The sequence below is a fragment of the Chiloscyllium plagiosum genome, chromosome 1 (assembly GCF_004010195.1).
Source record: "Chiloscyllium plagiosum isolate BGI_BamShark_2017 chromosome 1, ASM401019v2, whole genome shotgun sequence".
Lineage (NCBI taxonomy): Eukaryota > Metazoa > Chordata > Chondrichthyes > Orectolobiformes > Hemiscylliidae > Chiloscyllium > Chiloscyllium plagiosum.
The window spans coordinates 14235181-14259347 of record NC_057710.1 but is presented as its reverse complement, the minus strand read 5'-3'; the positions used below and the strand labels follow the sequence as shown (position 1 = coordinate 14259347).

Here is a 24167-nt window from a genome sequence, read left to right as displayed (position 1 = left end):
CCTGTCTACAACTCCTCCGACTTTCGTATCATCCACAAACTTGCTCACCCAACCTTCTAACCCCTCCTCCAGGTCATTTATAAAATGACAGTCATTTTTAAGGTTGCCCCTTTCTGCAGGTTTGTCTCATCAAATTTTCTCTATTGTGGTAATCCTGATATTAAGAGTAATAAATCTACATGCAACTCGGCAATTAGTATGTTTTCATATGTGGTGAAGTAGCTTTAAATTTAAGTCATTTAAATACGTACACTGATATATATTTGTTTTTGACTACATCAATGCACTCTTGCCTTTTCCCAATAGCATCACATTGGTAATTCAATTTTTCAGTGCTGCAGAGTCATACAGCATGGAAACAGACCTTTCAGTCCAACCAGTCTATGCTGAACATGATCCCAAACTAAACTAGTCCTACCTGCCTGCTCCTGGCCCATATCCCTCTAAACCTTTTCCTATTCATGTTCTTATCCAAATGTCTTTTAAACATTGTAATTTTACCCATATCCACCCAATTCCTCAGGAGGTTCATCCACACACAAACCACTCTGTGTAAAAAAAAAAAATTGACTTTCATGTCTTTTTTGAAATCTCTCCCTTCTCACCTTAAAAACGTGTCTTTTCGTCTTGAAATTTCCCCCATCCGAAGGAAAAGACAACAACTATTAACCCTGTCTAAACCCCTCATTATTTTATAATCTTCTATAAGGTTGCCTCTCAAACTTCTACACCCCAGTGAAAAACATCCCAGCCTATCCAGCCTTTCTTTATAACTTAAACTTTCTTTACCCAGCAACATCCTGGTAAACTCTTCTGAGCCCCCTCTAGCTTAATAATATCCTTCCTATAGCTGGGCAATCAGAAGTGGACACAGTATTCCAAAACAAGCCACACCAATGTCCTACATAACCTCAACATGACTTCCTAACTCCTATACTCAAAATACTGAGCAATGAAGGCAAGCACGCCAAATGCCTTTTTAACCACTTTGCCTCTCTGTGATGCAAACTTCAAAGAATTACGTACAGTTGGTTCTGCTATAATCTGTGTTTCTTCAACGCAAATTGCCTTTAATGCGATTGAAGAATTTAGTTGTAATTACGAACTTTGCTTACCTGTATTGGCTACAACATAATTCCAGCCCCGTTAGTTTAAATGGCACAGCTATTGTGCAATTTTCTTATAACACAAGATTGCATGAGAACGGAACTATTGCGTAATATCAGAACCAATTATACCTGAACCCTGGGGTCCCTCGGTTCTACAACACTAGCCTATGTCCTACCTTTGTTTGTTGTTCCAAAATGCAAAACCTCACATTTATCCATATGGAACTCCATCTGCCATTTTTCAGTTCATTGACCCAAATGATCACAATCCCTTTGTAATCTCAGAAAACCTCCTTCACTGTCTACTGTGCCACCAATTTTGATGTCATCTGCAAACTCAGTAATGAAACATCCTTTCATCTGAGTGTTTAAGGACAATATATTCCGTCTCAGATGAATCACTACTGTGAGATAACCCACTGAATATGTTCTTTAAGCCATTGAAGTATTTTCTCTATTAGCTTTCACTTTTACCATTTGAAATTTATCCTTATTAAGATACAGGTTAAACTATCTTTTACAAACAGCAATTTGCACATATGGTACGTTTCATGAAGAAAGGTGCTTTATGTACGAGCAAGAATAAAGTCATGGCTGATCTCATTTTAACCTAAACTCTACATTCCGGAATATTCCTGATTAATCTTTCATCCCTTGGAAATTAAGAATCTATTTACCTCTGCTTACATAAGGAAAGAGAAAAATAGGTAGAAAAATAATCAAAGGAGTGAATAACTGATTATGTAGCATTAGAAGAGATAAATGACTGGCTCAAAATTTTTAAGATGGTATCAGAAAAGGCACTGGTTTATGAATGGAATTTCACAAAATAGAGCTTTGGCAGGTGGCGCTATGATAGAAGGTGAAGAGGACCAGATGAACATAAGTATGGAGTCAAAAGGTGCTTTATGGGATGTTGAAGATGTGATGATGCTGAGGCCAAGAAATGCTTTGAGGACTAGGATTTCAAATCCAGGACTGAAGTAAGCCATTCACGTTGAGAATACCCTTCATCATGTTGTGTGGCACTACCATTGTGCTAAATTGGAACTGATCTAGCAGCTCAAAATTGAAGACTTAGAATCGCTGTGTGGAACCAGCTTATTGAGTCCACGTTGACCCATCTGAATAGCATCTCACCCAGATCCACCCCTATCCTATCTCTGTACCCTGCATTTCCCATGGCTAATCCACCTAACCAGCATATCCCTGGACATTATGGGCAATTTGACATGGCCAACTTACCGAACCTGCACATCTGGAAACTCATGCAGACATGGAGAAAATGTGTAATGTTTACACACACTTGTCCAGTGGTGGAATTGAACCACTGAGCCACTATGCTGCCCTAGAAACTTGTGCTTCAGAACCAGCCTGTACCTCTACCAACCAATCCTAGTACAGATAGAACGCTGACATAGAATGACAGAGTTGTTCTGGGGCAGATGAGGCCATTTGATCCCTTATGTCTGTATCAGCTCTCCAAGTAAGCTTTAAGACTTTTTGCAATTTTTCTGTTTTCTGCCATCACCCTGCACATTCTTTCCTTTCAAATAATCATGTATTGTTGTTTTGAATGCTTACATTAACCTTGCTCCACCACATTTCCAGGCAGTACATTCCAGATCAGAATTGCTTCCTGTGCAGAAACATGTTTCCTCATGTCACGTTTGGTCCTTTCGCATTCCTTTTACATAATGTTATGTTATAGATAATGTTCTCCATTGAATGACAGAACAGACTGAAGGGATGAAATAACTACATGTTGCCTTCTCATTCTCAATGCTTTCCACAAGTGGGAACAATTTTTTATCTTAATTCCTCTGTGAAGACCCTTCTTGTTTTAATGACTTATATTAAGTCCCTTCTTGGTCTTCTCCTGTCTGAGGACAACAGTCCCAACTTAATCAATCTGTGTAACTGAATTTTTTCATCCCTGGAACCATTCTCTTAAAATACTTGCTTCAATATGTTTATATCCTTCTTGAAGTGTAGCACTCTGAGCTGTATGCAGTACTCTAGTTGAGAGCTGGATTTCTGTGTTTTATTTCTTTCAGCTCCATGTCTCCTTACTCTTTTTTTTATTTTCCCTCTGGCTCCATTTCATTTCCTGTCATCTGCCTGACAATGTGAAAAATGACCCAAGTATGTCCTCTGCATAAAAATAAATCCAACCAAGCCAGTTACCAGCCCATCAATATATTCTGAAAATGTGTTGCTGGAAAAGCGCAGCAGGTCAGGCAGCATCCAAGGAGCAGGAGAATCGACGTTTCGGGCATGAGCCCTTTATCAGGAATGAGGAAAGTGTACCAAGCAGGCTAAGATAAAAGGTAGGGAGGAGGGATTTGGGGGAGGGGCGTTGGAAATGCGATAGGTGGAAAGAGGTTAAGGTGGGGGCGGAGAGGTCAGGAAGAAGATTGCAGGTTAGGAAGGTGGTGCTGAGTTTGAGGGTTGGGACTGAGACAAGGTGGGGGGAGGGGAAATGAGGAAACTGGAGAAATCTGAGTTCACCCCTTGTGGTTGGAGGGTTCCTAGGTGGAAGATGAGGCGCTCTTCCTCCAGCCGTCGAATTGCTATGGTCTGGCGATGGAGGAGTCCAAGGACCTGCATGTCAGAGGAAATGACCTGAGGTGTGTTGATGGAAAAGCGCAGCAGGTCAGGCAGCATCCAAGGAGCAAGAGAATCAACACATTTTCAGCTCTGATCTCCAGTAGTGGATATCCTACCAACCTGATCTTCCCAGTCCACCTACATATTGAAGTCACCCATGATTATTGCAATAGTACCTTTCTGACATGTCTTTTCTATCTTCTTATTTACTTTCTAGTTCTAGTAGTAACTACTACTAGGAGGCCTGCATATGTTGACGAGGAGAAAGTGAGGACTGCAGATGCTGGAGATCAGAGTCGAAAAGTGTGTCGCTGAAAAAGCACAGCAGATCAGGCAGCATCCGAAGAGCAGGACAGTTGATGTTTCGGGCATAAGCTTTTCACCAGGATTCCACATTCTTGGAATCGGTAGATTCCTAGTGAAGAGCGTATGCCCAAAATGTTGACTCTCTTGCTCTTCGAATGCTTCCTGACCTGCTGCGCCTTTCCAGTGCTATACTTTTGACCTTTTATATAACTCTCATTGGGGTCTTTTCTCCCTTTTGGGATTGCTGAACTCTCCTCACCCAGATTGTATACCTTCCAACTCTATATCACTTCTTGCTGTTGATTTAATTTAATTTCTTACTAACAAGGCAACCCTGCCATTCCCTCCCCTGCGTCTACCTGTCCTTTCAATAGGATGTATTTCCTTGGATACTTCGTTCCCAGCTCTGATCCTCTCGCAGTCACATCTCTGTGATACCCACAATATCTACCTGCCAATTTCAAACTGCACTGTAAGCTCATTTAGCTTGTGGGAGCAAATTGCTACAGATGTTGGAATCTGTACTGAAAACAACAAATGTTGCAGATCATAGCAAGTCAGACAGCATCCATGGAGAGAGAGTAACGCACACAACAATCTCATTCCTGCCTTTACTGCTTCTCATAGTTAATTTGACATCAGATAGCAATTAACTAAGTATGGCATCAAGGCATCCTAACAGAACTGCATTAGTGAGAATTGCAGAGGAACACTCTGTCCTGATCAAAGTCATGTCTACCACAAAGAAAAACAATTGTGGCTGTCGGGAGGTCAGTCATCTTAGCTCCAGGACATCTCTGCACAAATTCCTCAGGGTCCTGTCCTAGGTACATCAATGACCGACACTCCATCATAAGGTCAGAAGTAGAAATGGTTGCTGCTATTTGTAGATTCCACCCATTTGCAACTCCTCGCATACTGAGGCTGTTTGGGTTCAAATGCCTACAAGGCCTGGACAACATTCCGTTTTGGCTGACAAGTGGCAAGTGACATTCTCAAAACGTTCATTGCAGACAATGACCATCTGCAGCAAGAGATCCCTTTTTGGCATTCAAAAGCAATACCATCATGAATCCCCCATCAACTTACTAGGGATTATCATGAAACAGGAATGAACAAATTATAAATACAATATTCATAAGAGCAGGTCAGAGAATTCTACAAGTGGGAATTCTTCACCACCTGTCTCCCATTACATTTATATTACCTACAAAGCACAAGTCAGGAGTGTAATGAAATACACTACACATACCTGGATCAGTGCAGGTCCAGCAATATTCAGAAACAAAGCAGTCCCCTTGGTTGGCACCACATTCACAAATGTCCACTCCTGCCCCTCAGTGGCAGCAGTGTGTACTGTCTATAAGATGTAGTGCAGTAACTAACTAAGGTTCCTCCAATAGTATCTTGCAGCTCTGTGTTTGCTATCACCAAGAAGGATAAGGGTAGCAGATACATAGGGACACTTGCAAATACCCCTCCTAGGCATAAACCATCCTGACTTGGAAATATATCACGGATTCTTTAGTGTCACTGGGTCAAAGTCCTGGGACTCACTTCCAAACAGTACTTTGAATGACCCTACACACACAGTCTGCAGCAGTTCAAGAAGGTAGCTCACCATCAACACCTAGAGGGAAATTAGGGATGGACATTAATTGATCGTCCGTACACATATCCTTGAATTCATTTTTTAAAAATCAACCAACGTAGATTATCAGGAATGGAAGCGATGAATTAATGAGACAGAATTCAAGCAGTTAAATGTTGTTATTTTTAGAATTTACAGAGGCTGGTCAGAGATGTGAAGCAGGGGTGATGGCAGGCAAAAGCAAAAACAGAAATTGCTGGAAAAGCTCAGCAGATCAGGCAGCATCAGTGGAGAAAAATTAGAGTTAACGTTTGGGGTCAAGTGACCTTTCCTCAGAACAGTCAGTGTTGTGCAAGCTGTAGTGAGAGTTAAAGGGAGTGATAGTTTCTGCAGGGGAGGTAATGGCCCAGTGGCATTATTGCTGGACTGCAAATCTAGAGAATCAGGTAATATTCTGGGGACCTGGGTTCAAATCCTGCTGTGGCAGATGATGGAATTTGAATTCAATTTTTACAAAAAAGTCTGGAATTAAGAATCTAATGATAACTATGAAGTAATTGTCAATCATCAGAAAAACCCATCCGATTCATTAATGCCCTTCAGGGTAGGAAACTGCCATCCTTACCAGATCCACAGCAATGTTGTCGATACTTAACTACCCTCCGGGCAAGAAATGCAATTATCCCAGGAATGTTTTTTTTAAAAAAGAACCTATGTTTTTCCAAATTCCTTTCCTGCACCTACAAGCATACTCAGTCATTCAGTTTTTTAATACACGTCCTACGTTCAGAGCGGTGCTTTTTTAAAAAGTAGAGGCAGGAATGACATTTACATGACTCACTATAAAAATTCATACATTCCTTACTGAACATTTTCATGCCTCCATCCTACATTACTCCTTTGGTGCTAGGTTACACATTTCAGTCTCTGCTTTTATTTCTTGAGGCAATGGCTTAGTGCCATTATCGCTGGACTACAAATCCAGAGAACCAGGTAATGTTCTGGGGACCTGAGTTAGAGTCCCAGCATGGCAGAGGGTGGAATTTGAATTCAATAAATAAATCTGGAATTAAGAAGCTAGTGGTGATCATTGTCAGTCGTCGGAAAAAAAACATCTAATTCATTAATGTTCTTTAGGGAAGGAAGCTGCCATCCTTACCTGGTCTGACCTTCATGTGACTCCAGACCTACAACAATGTGGTTGACATTTAACTGCCCTCTGGGCAATAAATGCTGGTCTGGCCAGTGACTCCCATATCCTATGAATGAATTTTAAAAAAGACTGTTTTTCCAAATCCCTTTCCTGCACCTACAAGCATACTCAGTCATTTTAAAAAAAATATATATATTGTACATTCAGAGCAATGAATTGTTTGAGCAGTGTGTTTTAAAAGCAATAGAGGCAGGAATGACATTTGCATGACTCATTATAAAAATTCATACATTTGTTACTGAACATTTTTGTGCCTCCATCCTACATCACTCCTTTCGTGCTAGGTCACACATTTCAGCCTCTGCTTTTATTTCTTTTTACCTTCTGGAATGGTTATCGATAATTCTTTTTCCTTTTGACACAGCCTGCAGCTGACCATGGCAGGCTGCGGGAAGTGCCATTGATGTCACTATGCCAGGATCTGTCTACGCATGTCACCAGGCAGGGAGAAGACAGGCATGGAGGCTGACAGAGTGGACCTTCCCCTACCCAATGGTGTCTATGGGGCCGCACTCCTCAGCCGCCTTGCCAGCTGACTCTCTGCAGCCACTGTGCTGTTTGGTATTGAAAGAGAAGTGATCCATGAGGCATAATCTGCAAGCTTCTGTCGGGGGCTGTACTATTCCTGATGAAGAGCTTCGGCCCGAAACGTCAATTTTCCTGCTCCTCGGATGATGCCTGACCTGCTGTGCTTTGTGGTGTGCTGCACAATAAATTCCTGACTTATTGATGCCATCATAACATTTGTACATGTTTCCAGTGCTTACAAATGGTCTTAGCTTTCCCTTTATGCGTGCATGCCCTATTCCCTGCCTCGAGTTGACATTCATATGATTCACAGCCTTTGGCTCCTGTTTCACTTGCCCCATTCTTTCTCAAAGGCAATTAAAAAGCAAACACAAGTCTCTAGCACCACACCCATCATAAATTATTTCTAACTTTTCATCACTTTTGATTGAAGGGGCCTTAAGTTTGTTATAATTTGTATGTTTCACCAAATCATATCCACGTGGCCTCAATTTTTAATATTTTTTGAACACTTAAAAGTGAAGCTTTAAGACTCCTCCCAGGGCAAGTTTTAAAAAAAAATTGAGGTGAAACAGGTTGTCATGATTTTAAGTGGTGGTAAGATAGCGTTATAAAGGACGTTAACTTGTAGGGGAAGGAAATTCTGTAAAAGGAAGAAGATTTCACAGTTTTGAAGTCTTGAAAAGTTTAGCTGATGTTCATGGATGCAATGCACCTTAAAAAGCAAGAGCGCGGAAGACCTATTTGAAGCTGATTATTTTACAGCAAAGTTAATGGGAGATGACCAACCATAATGATTAGCTGTATTTAGGGAACAGTTATTGTGGTTAATGTGCATTTCCTATTTGATGAGCTGGTGCATAACTGCATGGTTTTAATCTTTTTTTTGGTGCAAAGTGAAATATTTTTAGATTTGCCTATGTTTTAAGGTGGGCATGTTAATGAGAAAATGTCATTTATTTTTGTGGTGTTGTGTGTGGCAGGATGTCTCATACCTTTTATGGTCTGCGGAAATACGTGTGAGAGTTCTCTCATATGACCTCTAGCTGCAACAAGGGGTCATCGTAAATGTTGAATTTATTAAGATCTTTCCTCATCGGTGCTTCTGCTTTTTTGTTTTGGGGACAGGAAATAAATTAAAGACAAAAAATATCTGCAGATACCACAGAATTTTGTATAGTTAAAACACAGTTATACCAGATATTCCAACAATATCTGGTTTGGCCAAAAGAGACTCTGTGGAAATTCTTCACCAGAGAGAGAAAACTTTGCCCCAAAAGTTTGGAACCCAGACAAGGTTTGCAATGTCATTGTTACGACACTCCTGTATAAATTTCTGAGACATGACTAGTATTTCAGACGAGGACCAGTTCTGAGGAAAGGTCACTCGACTCGAAACGTTAACTGGAATGTCTCTCCACAGACACTGCCAGACTTGCTGAGCTTTTTCAGCACTTTCTATTTTTGTTTCCAGTATTTCAGAACTGGGGTAAGGGGAGGGTGGGCAGTCATGGGGCAAAATGTGTGTAGCAACTCTTGTCATGTTTTTCAGTTGGGTCAGTGTAGTAGACCTCCTGCATTTTAGAAAGGAAGCCTTTCCTCCTGTAGTGACCGTACCAGCTCATTTTGAGAGCAAGTCAGCCACTCCCATTCTCCTGCCTCTGCCATAACCCAGCAGTTTTTTTTTCCCAGGTTCAAAACAATTTCTGTTTTGAAGTCCGTGATTGAATGTGTTTCTCTCATCCTCAAGCAGTGCTTTCAGATCCAAACCATTCTGGCATAAAAACAGTATTTCTTCACGTTCCTTCTGGTATTTTTGCCATTTGTTTTAAGTCCGTAAGAATATAAAATATAGGAACAGAATTAGGACCTTTGAGTCATTGTGTGTGCTCTGGTGTTCTTAGCCCTTTGGCCAGTGGGAGCAGTTTTTCTCTCTGTTTACTCTACCCAGATTGTCCACATGAACTTTTCCACATTCCTAATGGTAATTGAGTTCAGTAGTTGTTGGATTACAGCTATTTAGGCCCAGTCAGGTCCCTCCTCTTTCACTGTAACACGAAGGGTTGGCCCCTACCAGGACTTTTCCACTAGGGTGGAAAGGGCCAATTGCTCAGAAATGGGTTTTGCACCAATTTCCTTCCTCTTTTCCACCCGAACAACTGTCCCTTACACACCGATTGTGAGATTTATGTACCATAAAGGGAACAGAATTTCCAAGTCACTTACCTCAGCCGCCTACTTAATAGCTGTTCAGTAGTGCACTGACTTTAAAATCTAGAGATAACAAGTATCAAAGAAATAACTTTCATTTCTGGAACTGACTTGTGGCTCAAATTTCCCTCCGTGGCGACAGCTAGCCCCACTCATCCCTGGTGTTAGTCATGTAGTGATGCGTTTTGGGAGGTTAAAGGCAAGAGGAAAGTATACAGTTGATGGCAGGACTCTTAGCGTTGATGTACAGAGGGGTCTTAGAGTCCAAATCCATAGCCTCCTGAAAATGGTGCCACAAGTGCATTAGGTGGCATGCTTGCCTTCATTCAGAGCATTGAGTAGAAAGGTTGGCAAGTCATATTGCAGCTGTTTAAGACTTTAGTTAGGCCACATTGGACTACTGTGTGCAATTCTGGTTGCCACACTATAGGAAGGATGTGGAGGCTTTGGAGAGAGTACAAAAGAGGTTTGCCAGGAATTTGCCTGGATTGGAGTGTATTAGCAGTTAAGGAGAAGTTGGACAAATTTAGATTGTTTTCACTCCAGCATTGGAGGCTGAGGCACAACCTGATAGAAGTGCATAAAATTATGGGAGGCATTGTTCGGGTGGATATTCGGAGATATTTTCCTCAAGGTAGAAATGTACAATACTATGGGGCATTGTTTAAGGTGAGAAGGGGATCAATTGAAGTAGATAATGTTAGAAGGTGGTAGTGCTTGATATATGCTGCCAGGCAGGTGGTAAAAGCAGATACAATATCAATGTTTAAGAGGAATTTCAATGCATCATCAGGCAGGGGATAGAGGGATACGTGGCATCATGGTCGGCATTGAGATGGTTGGCCGAAGGGCCTAAAGCTGTGCTGTACTATTCTATGTTCTGTGTTTGAGAACTATTATCCAGGAAATGTTAGAAAGCGATGTGATGGGACTGTACTTTTCAATTCTGTGAGCTACCAGGTTTTTGGACAGGATTCCTTTCTGGAGAGCAATCCCTTTATTGCCTAAGTACCCCAGAAAGTTCAACTAAGCTGTAATTTTATTTAAGTTGTAAGCCTGTGGTGTTCGCAGGAGAGATCTCTTGCAAAGGAATAGCAAACCATCAAAGAGAGGTAAGACTTTTATAAATTCAGCGATTGTAATCTCCTCTCTTGACCTACTGCAGGCTACGCGTTAGGATGATGGCACCTGTAGGCTGCTACATTGTCATTATGGCAGAGGAGATTTGTGTTAAAGATTAACTTTCTTTTCATCGTCACAATCCACAATGGAGCCTGCTACAGTGTTGTCCTTTTTGTATGGTTCAGCTTCAGCTGCAGACTGTTAACAACTTTGATGTTGTATTTGGCCTTGAATATAACTGCAACCCTATTTTAAACAGGTCAAGTGAGCAGGCAAGAACAGGCCACATGGAATATAATGTGGATAAGTGTGAGGTTATCATTTTGGTAAGAGGTGCAGAATATTCCATAAAAGGTGATCATTTTGGATTTGGCTCATGAAGCACCAATCCAGTAAGCTTAAGGATGGATCAAAACGTGCAGAATGAATGAGTAATAGTTCCTGGTCCATTCTCATAGATGGAATAGTGAAGAGGAAGTAAAATCAGACATGAACCGGTTAGCCAGTTTTCTATCCAATTGGCCAAATTTCCCTCTATCCCATGCCTCCTGACTTTCCGCATAAGCCTACCATGGGGAGGCCTCTAATTTTTTTCTAGTGAGCAATTATATTGTATTTTAGAGTATTACGATTAACATAGAGTCATTGAGATGTACAGCATGGAAACAGACCCTTCGGTCACTGTCTGTTAATAATGGCACTATTCAACACTGTCTACACCTCCTGAGATACCATCTAATCCAAGTCTTGAGCAGGAGATACTGACAGTGCTACCCTGCAAATTCTAAATGTGATAGCTCATTTGGTTTGTGAACATCTTAAGAATATAGATTTGAAATGATTTGGGGCTTCAAGGTAGATATTTTTAGTGCAAAGTGTCGTGTAAGTACTGATGTATGACCTCTGTGCATCACATTGTGCAATGCTAGATGGCATACAATTCATAAGAATTTCAAACATGGGGAAAAGAGAGGTTGGTTGGAAGGGTATTCTAAGAGCAGAAATGTGCAGAAAATGTCATTTGAAAAAGCTATTTATACGGCATTTACTTACTGCTGTTGGGAAGGTAATGATGTTGAGGATACGTTTTGTGGGCAGCACGGTGGCACAGTGGTTAGCACTGCTGCCTCACAGCGCTAGAGACCTGGGTTCAATTCCCGCCTCAGGCGACTGACTGTGTGGAGTTGTTGGGCCGAAGGCCCTGTTTCCACACTGTAATGTAATCTAATCTAATCTAATTTTAAAAATCTCATAGTATGCCTACACCCGGAGTGCCTCTTAGGAAGGTACTTCCAGACTTCTGACTTGGTGACCACAAAGGACAACATGTGGGATGATGTGTGATTTGGAGTTGATGCTATTGACATAGATCTGTAATACTTGATCTTCTAGATGGTAGAGTTCACAAGATTGATTTGGATACTGTCAGAATTAAGTGTCAAACAGAGCAAATGTACAGTGTCCATCTTTTGTGCAAACTAGTACTGCACTCAGTATTTTAAAGAGATGGAGGATGCTCCAGGAATAGGAACCAGCTGCAACTGTGTAATCTTCTTACAACCTATTCTGACTCCCTTTTAGCACAATTCCTAGGGATCATAGTCTGCCTGATTTTATATAAATTGCTAAAATGAAAGCAAAGTACAGCAGATGGTGAAGATTCAAAATGTTGTATTGGACTCAAAACATTAATTTAGTTTCACTCTCGATAGATGCTGTCAGACCTACGGAGTTTCTCCAGCCCTTTCTCTTTTTATAAAATAATTTACCACTGTCCAGTCATTTTAGCTTGAACCTTTCTGCTGCATATTGAAATGGTTCAAAAAATATTGCACCTCTGCCATTGGTTAAACTTCCTGACCCAATAACTAAGCTTATTTGCTATTAGAAGGTGCAGATGGGCATCAGTACTGTTATGAAGATATGGATGTACTGTGCCTTCAAGAGAGTTAAAAGCAACAGATCTACCTGACAGAACCAAGTGTAACACTTGGTCAAACAACTTGATTAGCTGGTTGCCTGGAAAAGACAAAAAAATTCTAATTAGTTTAAATTATACCCCGAAAGAAACCAAACTCCAATCCAGTTTGAATTGAGTATATTGACCAATCTTAAAAGCCAGTGACACAATCCAGTGCTTTGAGGGTATGAGATTGAGGAAAATCGAACAGTTGAGGGGAGAACTGCCAAAGCCCCAGCATGTAAAACGACTGCCTGAAAAATAGCTCTCTTAAAAGGTACCTTTATCGATTGATGACCTGTGAAGCTGAAATCCCTGAGAAGACAACGACTGGAGTTCAGAGAAAACGAAAGCTGTCTGGTTTTGAAATAAGAAGTTTTGTTTTGTAAATTGGGAATTTTATCAGACTAGAATTATAGAAGGGAAGGTAATAGATTAGAGTAAGGAATTGTAAATAGTTATTGGTTAATTATTCTGTTATACTTAACTCTATTTCTTCTTTAATTTTTACTTTAACTAGTTCTTGGCCTATCGAATTTTCACAGATTACTGCGCATGATAAATCTTTTCTGTGTTGCTAGTTTTAAATTAAGCAGGAGAGTTTACTCTGTATTATAACAGTACTTAAACAAAATTATCTGGTCTTAAACCAGCATGATTACCAGTGGTCTGTAATAGCAAATACATCAAATATTTGCATAGTGTTGCTCTGTACTTTTGATCGTTTTACAAGAGAGCATCAAAGACATTCCTGACTTGAATATTTGCCTTTCTTTCAGCATCCCCATGTTTTGTTGCACCACCCAAACACTTGGAGGAAGCTGCAGCCGTTCGCAGGAGAATTCTTCTACATCCTGAAGGTGATCATTTTACTCTCATCAATGTCTACAATGCATTCAAACAACGTAAGTATGGAGACAGCAATATTATTTCAAATAAATCGTAAATATTTTTCTCTCTTCACCTACTTCCTCCCACACTGCCAGAAAGATCATTCTACTATGACAGCAGTTTATATTGCTTCCTAACTAATTTGATTTTATCTGACCCTTTGTTTTCACTAGCTGAGATATTTTGGGCTGTTTTATTGTTCTAAATCTTTCTATCAAAAACATGTAGGTTAGTGATGGCAAGCACTCAGTTTATGAGATTCCATTCACAGATCCAGACACACATTATGTTTCTCACTTCTGTTTGGTGCAGTTCCTGTTTTTATGCAGTCATGGGTTAGATGCATCGCTGGCTACGTAGCATTAATTGCCCAGAGTGTAGTTAAGACTCAACTGTGTACTGAGAGTGTGGTTACATGTCAGCCAGGCCAGGTAAAGATGGCTGATTTTCTTCCCTAAAGAAAAGGTGCCACAATAGCTAGCCTCACAGCACCAGGGACCTGTGTTTGATTCCAGCCTCGGGTAACTGTGTGGATTTTACACGTACACCCCTTGTCTTCGTGGATTTCCTCCAGGTGTTCTGGTTTCTTTTCCCCGCCCAGTCTAAAGGTTGGGTGGATTGACCGCGCTACATTGCCCCATGGTATGCAGGGTTGTGCAGGCTGGGTGGTTTAGCAACGGGAAGTGCCAAGTTACAGGTCTGAATGGGATGCTGTTTGGAGGATCATTGCAGACTTGATAGGCTGAATGACCTCTATCTGCACTGTAGAGACTCCGAGATTCTATAATATTAATAAACCAAATGTGTTTTATGATAATTGACAATTGTTACATGAATTTAATTCCAGGTTTTTATAAAACTCAAATTTCAATATTTAGCCATGGCTGGATTTGAACCCATGTACAGAGAGTAGGACTCTGGATTACTAGTCCACTGACATTCCCACTAATTCACCATCTCTTCTATTAATGTTATTAACTTTGCATTACTCTAACAAGAAATCCCCTTCTTTCAGAATCTCAACTTCATCTTCCTGTCTGCCCATCATTACCCTTGATTCCCTTGCCAATAGAAAACCTGTCCAATACAATGGAATGTAATCAATGACCCAAACTCTCAGCTGTCTGGGGATTAGAATTCCAGATTTACAACACTTGAACAGAAAATCAGTTCCCCTCACCTTTTGCTTACATATAATACTTCTAATTTTCAAATTGTGTTCTCTAGTTGTACATTCCCCACAATTGGAAACATCTTAGTATATCCAATGATGTTTCTTTAGGATTTTGTGTGTGTTCAATAAGGTCACCGTGAATTATTCTTAACTCTAATGGTTACAGGATTTAATCCTTCATCTCAGGAAATGGTTAAGTGAATTGTTTCTGAACTGCTTCTGATGCAATTGTATCTCTCTGGTTAAGAGACCAAACTCTACCAGTGTTCTCTGGAGGTTGTGCAGCCACATGAATGTGCAGCAGCTTGGAAACTCCATGCACATGTCAGCAACCTCTGCTGTATGACTTCTTCTCTGCTTTAAACATCCTGTATGCTGAGCTCAGAATCTGTGCAGAGAAAAAAAAACATTGAAGGGGAACATTGCACAGTACTTCAGATGTCGTCTTGCTAAAGCTCTTTATAATTCACGTATTGGAGCATTCTGATTGCCATGCATTAGAATTCAGCAACCTCCATTTAAACAACACTATGTGCTGACACCAAGGAACTCTTGTATTAGTGGGGATATGGCTTATTAAGTATACTTACAAATATTTACAGATGCCAATGAATTGTACTATTTTAATACAAAGACTATGTTAGGTCACAGAAATAAAGTGTAAAATAAAGTATAACTTTTATTTTACATTTAAAAATTGGCTTAATTGGCAATAATCAGTGGTGCATTAGTCACAAATACCAATTAAACATTCAATTTTAACAAACTATATTGTGAAAAAGGTATTTTATAGTGGTGATATAAACAAAGTGTGAAACAAAGTGCATTTTTTTCTTTTCATTAATCACTTCACTTTGGTTTCAACAGTGCATTGGTGTCAGCAAACAGATCCTTTTAAATAACATACTGCATTACTATTCTTCCTTCGTGGACACATCAAAGTTTCACATGTTATACTCTTGACAACTTATTTTCCTACTTACTTTTGGGTCCAAATTTAGCCACCATATATTTATCACCTTGGGACAAATCTTTCATATACATCATTAATAGTTATGACCCCACATTGGTACCTGTAGTATTCCTGTATCTGTAGTTGTAGCTTGCCATAAGTCTCAAAGAGTTCTAAAGTCTGCGTGACTGCGGTATCCTGGCATTTGTTCATTCATTCCAGGGCTTTGCCTCCACTGTTCTAACTAAAAGTTTATTCCACATGTTGATCATTCCTTGTGTCAAGATTTTCCTGAGGATATTCCTAAAATTTCACTGGATTGAGCTTACATCCACAAATTCTACTTCCTCATTTTATGTCATATTCTGGGTTAATGTTTCCTATGTCTTTAGCAATCTTGTATATGTCCAAATGTGTTTGTAGAATGCAGAGCAGACAGAACAGAGCTGCATATACTTAAAATCTGAATCAGTGCATAGTGTCAGGAAACATTGGTTAGGGAAAAAACATTAAGTTTGAATTCTTCATTAGAACAGGAAGATATTACAGTATTGTTTTTAAAAGGAACAGAAAACAAAGGAGTTGAGAAAGCTTGAAAAGATGCAGGCAGATATTTTGATGCATCCAATTTCTCTCATGTGTGCAGGCTACAAGTAGAATGTTAAGTCATTTTGCACATGATATTTATCTGTGGTGTCCTTCAGTTCCGATGAATGGTCCCTGCTCTAAGTAGCATTACTTCTCCACAAAGTGTCTGCTTTTAAAGGTGTAATCATTTTTTTTAGGTTCTGTTCATTTTCAGACATCTACCACTTTCCTTTTGGATTGTGAGTGAATGACCTGACTTGCAAGATGTGCAAATGCCACTTTGCATCTTTTACCATTTTTAGAAATTCTCATGGTGAAGTTTTAATCTATCATAGGAGCGTCGTAGTTTTGACCAGTTAAATGATCTGAGAGCAAGCTGAGGGTAAAACACAATTTCTTTTGGTGTCCCAAAAAGCATGTTCCTGCTTTTGGGAGTTCAATTGTTGAGACTGGCCTGTGTCTGCCAGTGCCAGTGGCACACACATGAAGGTATCTGGCTTCTGCTCCATCCAACCTCTCATTTCAGTCTTCAATCTTTTTGAATCTATCTTGTAATTTTGTGGTAACCCAGAAAGAAGGACAAAATCCCAGTTATCAGAAGGATGTTGACACATGGGGAACACTTCAATTACAATGTAAAGTTCAACAAATATTCCCAAATGTGTAGGTGTTTTCCTTTGAAAAGCAGTTAGAGTATTGTGAAAGTTGAAATGTTGTATTTGGTTTTCTTTTTAGCAGTGTTGCATGTTAACATGGTTTAATATAGTGCCATGAAACCTTCTATCTGAAATGAAATTCACCCAATTATGGGTGGCATAGCATGGTGGCTCAGTGGTTAGCAATGCTGCCTCACAGCGCCAGAGACCCAAGTTCGATTCTAGCTTCAGGTGACTGTCTGTGTGGGGTTTGCACATTCTCCCCGTGTCTGCGTGAGTTTCACTTTCCACTTTCGTCCCACAGTCCAAACGTGTGCAGGTTAGGTGACTTGGCCTTGTTAAATTGCCCCATAATGCAGGATTATGGGGTAGGGCAGGGGGTGTGTCTGGGTGGGATACTCTGGATGGGTCAATGTGGACCCGATGAGCCGAGTGGCCTGCTTCCGCAATGAAGGGATTTTATTATTTAATGACAGTCTCCCTGTCAAATTGAAACAGGAAAGGCGCCACGTTCAGATATTAATTAGGTGCCCTTCCAAGGTTTGATTGCAGTTGCACTAATCGGATAGTAAACAGAGAGCATTGTTCTGCATCAAATCTGTAATTGCTTTGTGCTGATCCTTGAATGTTAAACTAGAAAGTGTACTATTTTCCAGAATTATTATTCCACATGTTTACGCACCATTGTAACCGACCTCTCTGCTATTAGTCTGTCTGGAAAATAGTAAGAAATGTGAACTGTACACTAAACTTAATGCTTTAGTGCTTCCCACTCTAATATTTTACCTCCCCCAGACAATAACTGATGGTCTAATTTTGAAGTATAAATAAGCAAATTAATATTTGTCTTAATTGTCAATTGTATATTTCATTGTTTCTTCTGTTGAGAAAACTGCAGCCACTGACCATGAAGACCTATTAGATGAGCAATACCTATTCCCAGTGATTCATTATCATTATGGTTAACTTCCCGGGGTCTGCTTAGACCTCCTTGCATACACCACCAAAGGTGATGTGCACCAGCTAACATGAGGTGAAGAACTAGCTGAACAAGGTAGTATATATAAGTCAAGCAGCATCTGAGAAAGATGTGTTAACCTTTCAGGTACAACATTTATTGGAGGTCTCTACACCTGAACTTTTAATTACTACTTCTCTTTGAAATGCTAATTAGCATGCTATATATTTCCTGTTTTTTTAACATCTGGCTAAAAGTGATTATCATCAAAAGTGATCAACAAATATCTATCTCACCTGCCCTTTGCTGTCTATGTTGTGTCCAGAGCTTTTTAACTTACTTATTGGGCGAGAGAGCTGTGATATTGCATTACCCCTGTAAAATCTGCCTGTAGATAATGAAGATGAAACGTGGTGTCTGAAGAATTATCTGAGTTACTCTGCTCTGAAGCTAGCTGACGTCATACGCTATGAGTTGCTGGAAATGATGCAAAGGATTGAATTACCTATATCGCCATCCAACTTCGGAATGGAGGGAAACGTGCTTAACATAAAGAGAGCTCTGATCTCCGGCTACTTCCTTAAGGTGGGTGATCATGTTGTGCCATCACAGCTCCTCCTCTGAGACCTGGCTTCAGTTAAAAGATCTTTCATGGACTTCAGCTATATTGGATGTCAGATTCTGTCAATCTTCTCTTGCAAAGATCAGCTCTACCAGTCATCTGGTGCATCATTGTCAGTATAACATTTGATTATGCTATGGTGACCTTCCTCCACAAGATGTGTGCTACACCAAAGCCCCCAATGTTTTACCTAACGTTTTAGCCCTTGTTTGCTCATATCAATAGTCTAAGCTCTGCTCCATAGTTGGAAGGCACAGCTACCTGTGTCAAATACTGCATTTCTGATCAAAACCATTTAGTCAGACTGCGGCTGCAGATTAAAGTAAAGGTGCGAAAACTCAGTTATAGTGCATGACAGATATTTTCAAAATTGAAATGTGTGCATATTTCTCTCTGTCTGTTAGTTGGTGCTGTTATAATTTAAATTGATTGACCTTTGGTACAAACTGAATTATTCTTTTATAAAGGACCATAAGTGCTGAAATTGTTTAGAAAACTGACCAGTGTCAGCAAGAGAAATCTATTTCTGGCGGACTGTCCCTGAGAGTTGTAACCTAAACAGCTGCTTTCCCAATTCCTGTTGCCTCTCTGGGTTCAACTGATTGAAGTCAATTACAAAAAGACCTGGATTTTATGGTCCTCCATTGAACATGTTCTCATTTGGGGGAATGTGGATGGCACCATGGCAATATAAGGGAACTCACTTCTCACCTTCTCACCCACTCCCCTACCTGGTAACTATAATTCAGGATGGTGGATAAGGTACCCACCTTTTAGTAGATTGAGGGCCTGAAGTGACCAATTATTGCCCACTTAAGGCCCTCAATCTGCCTCCATTGCTGCAATGCACTGAGCATTGGAAGGTAAGTAGGATTGTGAAGTGTGTTTGTTAACCAAGACGGTAAAAAGACAGAAATGAAAGCAATTTCATCTTTTGGGAAATGTTCTGTGTGTGTCGCCTCCCTCTGACTAATTGATTTAACTGATTGATTGATTGATTAATTATGGTAAATTTGTTTGTCCCCTCTGCCCTTTCCTCCTTTTACTCCCTTTCCATCTGAAAACCAAACCCTGATTTTAGGTAGCGAGAGATGTGGATGGCTCTGGGAATTACCTGATGCTCAATCATAAGCATGTGGCTCACCTACATCCTTTATCATGTTACCTCACCAGGAAGCCTCGGCCCCGACCTCCCTCTTGGGTTCTGTATCAGGATTTTACCATTTTCCAAGACAACTGCATTAGCGTTGTCTCAGAGATTCACCCTGAAATGTAAGTATGTGTGAGGGAATTGGGAAGAGACAGATACTGCAAGCACGTCATGCTCTCACTGAGTTCATATATATCTGGAATCATTATTTTTTTTATCAAGATCTGACTTGTATTTTCTTATGAGGAAGAAGGGAAGTAACACACAGATAACACTACACAGCCTGGGAGTGTATTACAGCAACCTGTCATTGTTAAAGGATTCAGTTAACGCTACAAGCTGTGAGGATGGATGATATTCTCCAGATTTAAATTAATTCTTGCTGCCAGTGACTCACTTAAAATGATTGCTTATTTGAGCTGACTGTGTAGAGTTTTCATGATTACTTTCACTTCTCAACTGGCATGTTGAGATCTCCATTTTCACAGACTGTTTTGGCAGTTCCAAACAAAGTACTCCGTAATTGATCATAGTATTCCCATCTAGTGTGCTGTTTTTGTACATGATTTAGTTTTGATTTCAAGTTGTTAATATTGCTAGAAGTGGGAAGAATCTAATGACAGGTCTGTGTTCCTACATCTTAGCACCACACTCTCAACATTGGTACAAACTGTTTCATTTCAGACAACTTCAGAGGTTTTACCTTGAGCCCCCAGTCCTATTTTTTTTGTATGACACTGACAGAGGTTTTGCAAGTGTAGGTAGGCTACATCATAGGGTTTTCCAGAATTCGCTTGGGGTATCACTTCCTGAAAAAAGGTTAGGGCATTGGTCAGGCAGGATCTTCCCCCTTCTGAACCTGTCCTGATGGCTGTTTGCTGTAGCTGTAATCTTGAAGTTGCTTTATCCTTGTAGTTTGTTGTCTGAAAGTGTTTTGTCTCCTCACCTTAAATGTTACTTGCTAAATTGCCGTACCCAGTTCTTTCCAGATTATTATTTGATGAAGAATGGTTTCCAGACGTAGACTGTAACGTTGCTATTTTGTTTTAGTTTGAATCTATAATCACCTGGTCTTATCTAAGTGTTAAGTTGACAAATAAACATTATATCCAGATATAAATCCAAAGCAGTAGATCAGTGCCTATGATATTGGAGCAATTATTTTTGCTCTAATTGTTATAGAATGCAAGATATATTTGTAAAGTACATAGTAATGATGGTTTCTTGAAAGGTTAAATTGATTTTTTTTTTAATCATTATGTTCCTATGTTGGAGAGTTGACATTTTCTAGTTTAGAAACAGATGGCCAACTCATTGATAAGATGTGAGGTGGGGCATTTTGGTAGGAAGAACATACTCCTTTGACGCATAGTTTAATTAGGTAGCGGGACCAGAGATCTAGATAGACAAACCTCAAAGTAACAATGTAGGTTGATGCCATTCTTTTGGGGGGAGAAAAAGCAAAATATTGGAATCAATTTCCAAAGGATTAGAATTGGAAAGCTATATAGTAATATTAAACTTGTCGTACTGTGGAGGTGCTGGTGTTAGACTGGGGTGGACAAAATCAGAAGTCACCTGTCACCAAGTTATAATCTGACAGGTTTATTTAAATCACAAGCTTTCAGAGTGCTGCTCCTTTGTCAGGAGATGTGAAACTTGTCACCGATCTTTGGTTAACTCGTTCTGAGCTTGGTTAAATTGAAGGATATGTGGCAGTGAAGAGAGCACAAATAAAAAACATTTTTCAGGCTGATAGCAGAACTGAGACTTGTGTTGATGGCGTTAGACAAAGCAGGGAGATAGGAGGCTCAGATGTATCATTAAATGTTTTTCAATTATAGAAGCAAGAAGAGAGTGGCTCAGTGGCTAGCACTGCGGCCTCACAGTGCCAGAGACCCAGGTTCGCATCCAGCCTCAGGCGATTGTCTGTATGGACTTTGCATGTTCTCCCCGTATCTGTGGACGCTCTGGTCTCCTCCCACAATCCAAAAGGTGTGCAGGTCAGGTGAATTGGCCATGTTAAATTGCCCATAGTGTAAGGTGCATCAGTCAGGGGCAAATGTAGGGAATGGAGTCTGGCTAGGTTACTCTTCAGAGGGTCAGTGTGGACTTGTAGGGCCGAAGAGATGCACCACATTGAAGGGAATCTAATCTAATCATAATTCAGAACAACATAATTGCAACCTATTTTGAATCAGGAAAAATGATACAGACTGAAACACTGGTTACCAAAGAGTAATTCAATTGAAGCTGTGAATTCTGACATGAGCTGGTTATATTTTTGCTTTTTTTTTTCTTTCCCCAAGGCTGATTGAGTTTGCACCACAATACTACCTTAGCAACCTACCAGTCAGCGAGAGCCGTGACTTACTCATGAAGCTTCGGGAGAAGCTGACTGGCAGAGAAACACAGCCAAACGAAGAGGCAGGCAATACCTTAAACGAAGATGAAGATGCAGAAGAGATTGAAAGTGAGGAGCTCTGCTTGCTTCAGTGAGGGGAAAGGAAGTCAGCAGCACCTGGGGGCAAGTGACCGATGGCTGGTTGTTGAATTTATTCGCAAATGACATGGGAACCTGATCAGCATTTGAATAAAATCACTTCCTTCTCCAGAACAGGCAGAGGAGAAAACTGGGAGAATTTTTTTTTCTGTGAATTATAATCTGGAATGCGCTGCCTGAAAGTGTGGTAGAAGCAGATTCAACAGTAACTTGTAAAGTAAATTAATTTGTACTTGAAAAGGAAACAAATGTGGGGTATGAGCAGGGAAATGAAACTAGTTAAATAGCTCCTGCAAGGAGCAAAGGCAGTGGGCTGAATGGCTGTCCCCTCTGCTGGATAAAGTCATTGAGGTGCACTCAATATCTGGGACTCCAGTGACTTCTCTTTATTCATTGTCCTTCAAAATAGAAACTGATGGGTGATGCAGTGAGTTCGTATGTAGTCATTTCCCCTTCTGGAACTCCACTCACATGCAAGTAAAGAAACTACATGTAATGCACATAAGGTGAATCGAAGTTGGCAATTTCACTGTGAGATTGTAACGCAATTAACAATAATATATTGGGATCGCTTCATGGTGGCTGCTGTGGAGCTGTGTAGGTGCAAAATACTGTGTCGGAGCAGGTACTAAACTGAGATAGGTACTGAGGTAAATACTTGGGGTAGTGTAGAGGCCACGTTTCTGTACAGCTCACAATGCTGTACTTCACTCTGCTCCAGCGTGAGATGCTAACAATGGGAAACTATTCCACTTCCCAAAACTTTCATCTTGCTGTGAGCACAGAAAGGTAAAATTGCTTTAAAATGAGAAAGGTAAAACAGAGCCAAATGTGAGTTTGTTTTTAAAAAGACTCCATAAATTCATTTAAAAGAGTATATGCAAAGATTATTATTTCAAGATTATGGGAATTAAGCAAATAAGGATAGGTGGGTGATGATGTGAAAAAAAATCAAGTTTGATTTTCTGAATGGCTTTTTTTCTGTGCGATAATATTCCATTACCCCATTCTGTGTGCGCGTGTGTCTGTTTGTTATCATGTTTCAAAACTCTTATCAGAAAGGCTGACCCCTGGCATTTTGTACAAGAGTCGCATAAAACTTGGACAAAAATGAAACCACAATACAGTAGTGTCTATAGTGTGACGCACTATTTGTCTTTTTAAAAACTCAGGCTCCGCATTGATCCTATAGTTAATGATGAATTATATTACATGACTGGAATATAACTTTTCCCATGCTGCTTTTATAAAAATTGAATGTTGCTCTCACTGTCGCAGTCGCACTTTTCAAACACTTAAGCTCACTGAAATGCTGAGCAAGATGGGACCAGTTGTGGTGCATCCTGACAAAAGTTAGGTGGATTGGCCATGCGAAATTGTCCATAGTGACAAGGGTGTGTAAGTTAGGTGGATTAGCCAGGAGAATATAGGGTTATGGAGATGGGTCTGGGTGGGATAGTGTTTGGAGGAACGGTGTGGACTGTAGGCTGAATGGCCTCCTTTTCCTTAATGTAGGGATTCTGTGATTCTAGGATTCTATGACTTAATTAGGAGAAAAGGAGATCAGAGCTGAAAATGTGTTGCTGAAAAAGCTCAGCAGGTCAGGCAGCATCCAAGGAGCAGGAGAATCGACGTTTCGGGCATGAGACCTTCTTCAGGAATGAGCTACATCGATGCTCCCACCTTTTCCTCCGCTACATCGATGACTGTATCGGCGCTGCCTCGTGCTCCCACGAGGAGGTTGAACAGTTCATCCACTTTACTAACACCTTCCACCCCGATCTCAAATTTACTTGGTCCATCTCAGACTCCTTCCTCCCCTTCCTAGACCTCTCCATTTCTATCTCGGGCGACCGAATCAACGCGGACATTTACTATAAACCGAGTGACTCCCACAGCTACCTAGACTACACCTCCTCCCACCCTGCCCCCTGTAAAAACGCCATCCCATATTCCCAATTCCTTCGTCTCCGCCGCATCTGCTCCCAGGAGGACCAGTTCCAATACCGAACAACCCAGATGG

The 24167-nt window shown here is 40.4% G+C and overlaps 1 protein-coding gene across 3 annotated transcripts in view; it reads left to right on the top strand.

Annotated features, from left to right (window-relative positions):
• The window catches only part of LOC122553665 (putative pre-mRNA-splicing factor ATP-dependent RNA helicase DHX32), a 121739-nt gene extending 98037 nt beyond the window's left edge, over positions 1-23702 (top strand). For all 3 annotated transcript variants that reach the window (XM_043697856.1, XM_043697946.1, XM_043698027.1), the window contains exons 9-12: positions 13430-13555; positions 18264-18454; positions 19573-19763; positions 21951-23702. In XM_043697856.1, coding sequence (XP_043553791.1) covers positions 13430-13555; positions 18264-18454; positions 19573-19763; positions 21951-22140 — 698 coding nt within the window. In that variant the 3' untranslated portion in view covers positions 22141-23702. The remainder of the gene's footprint in view (positions 1-13429; positions 13556-18263; positions 18455-19572; positions 19764-21950) is intronic.
• Positions 23703-24167: the final 465 nt, after the last annotated feature.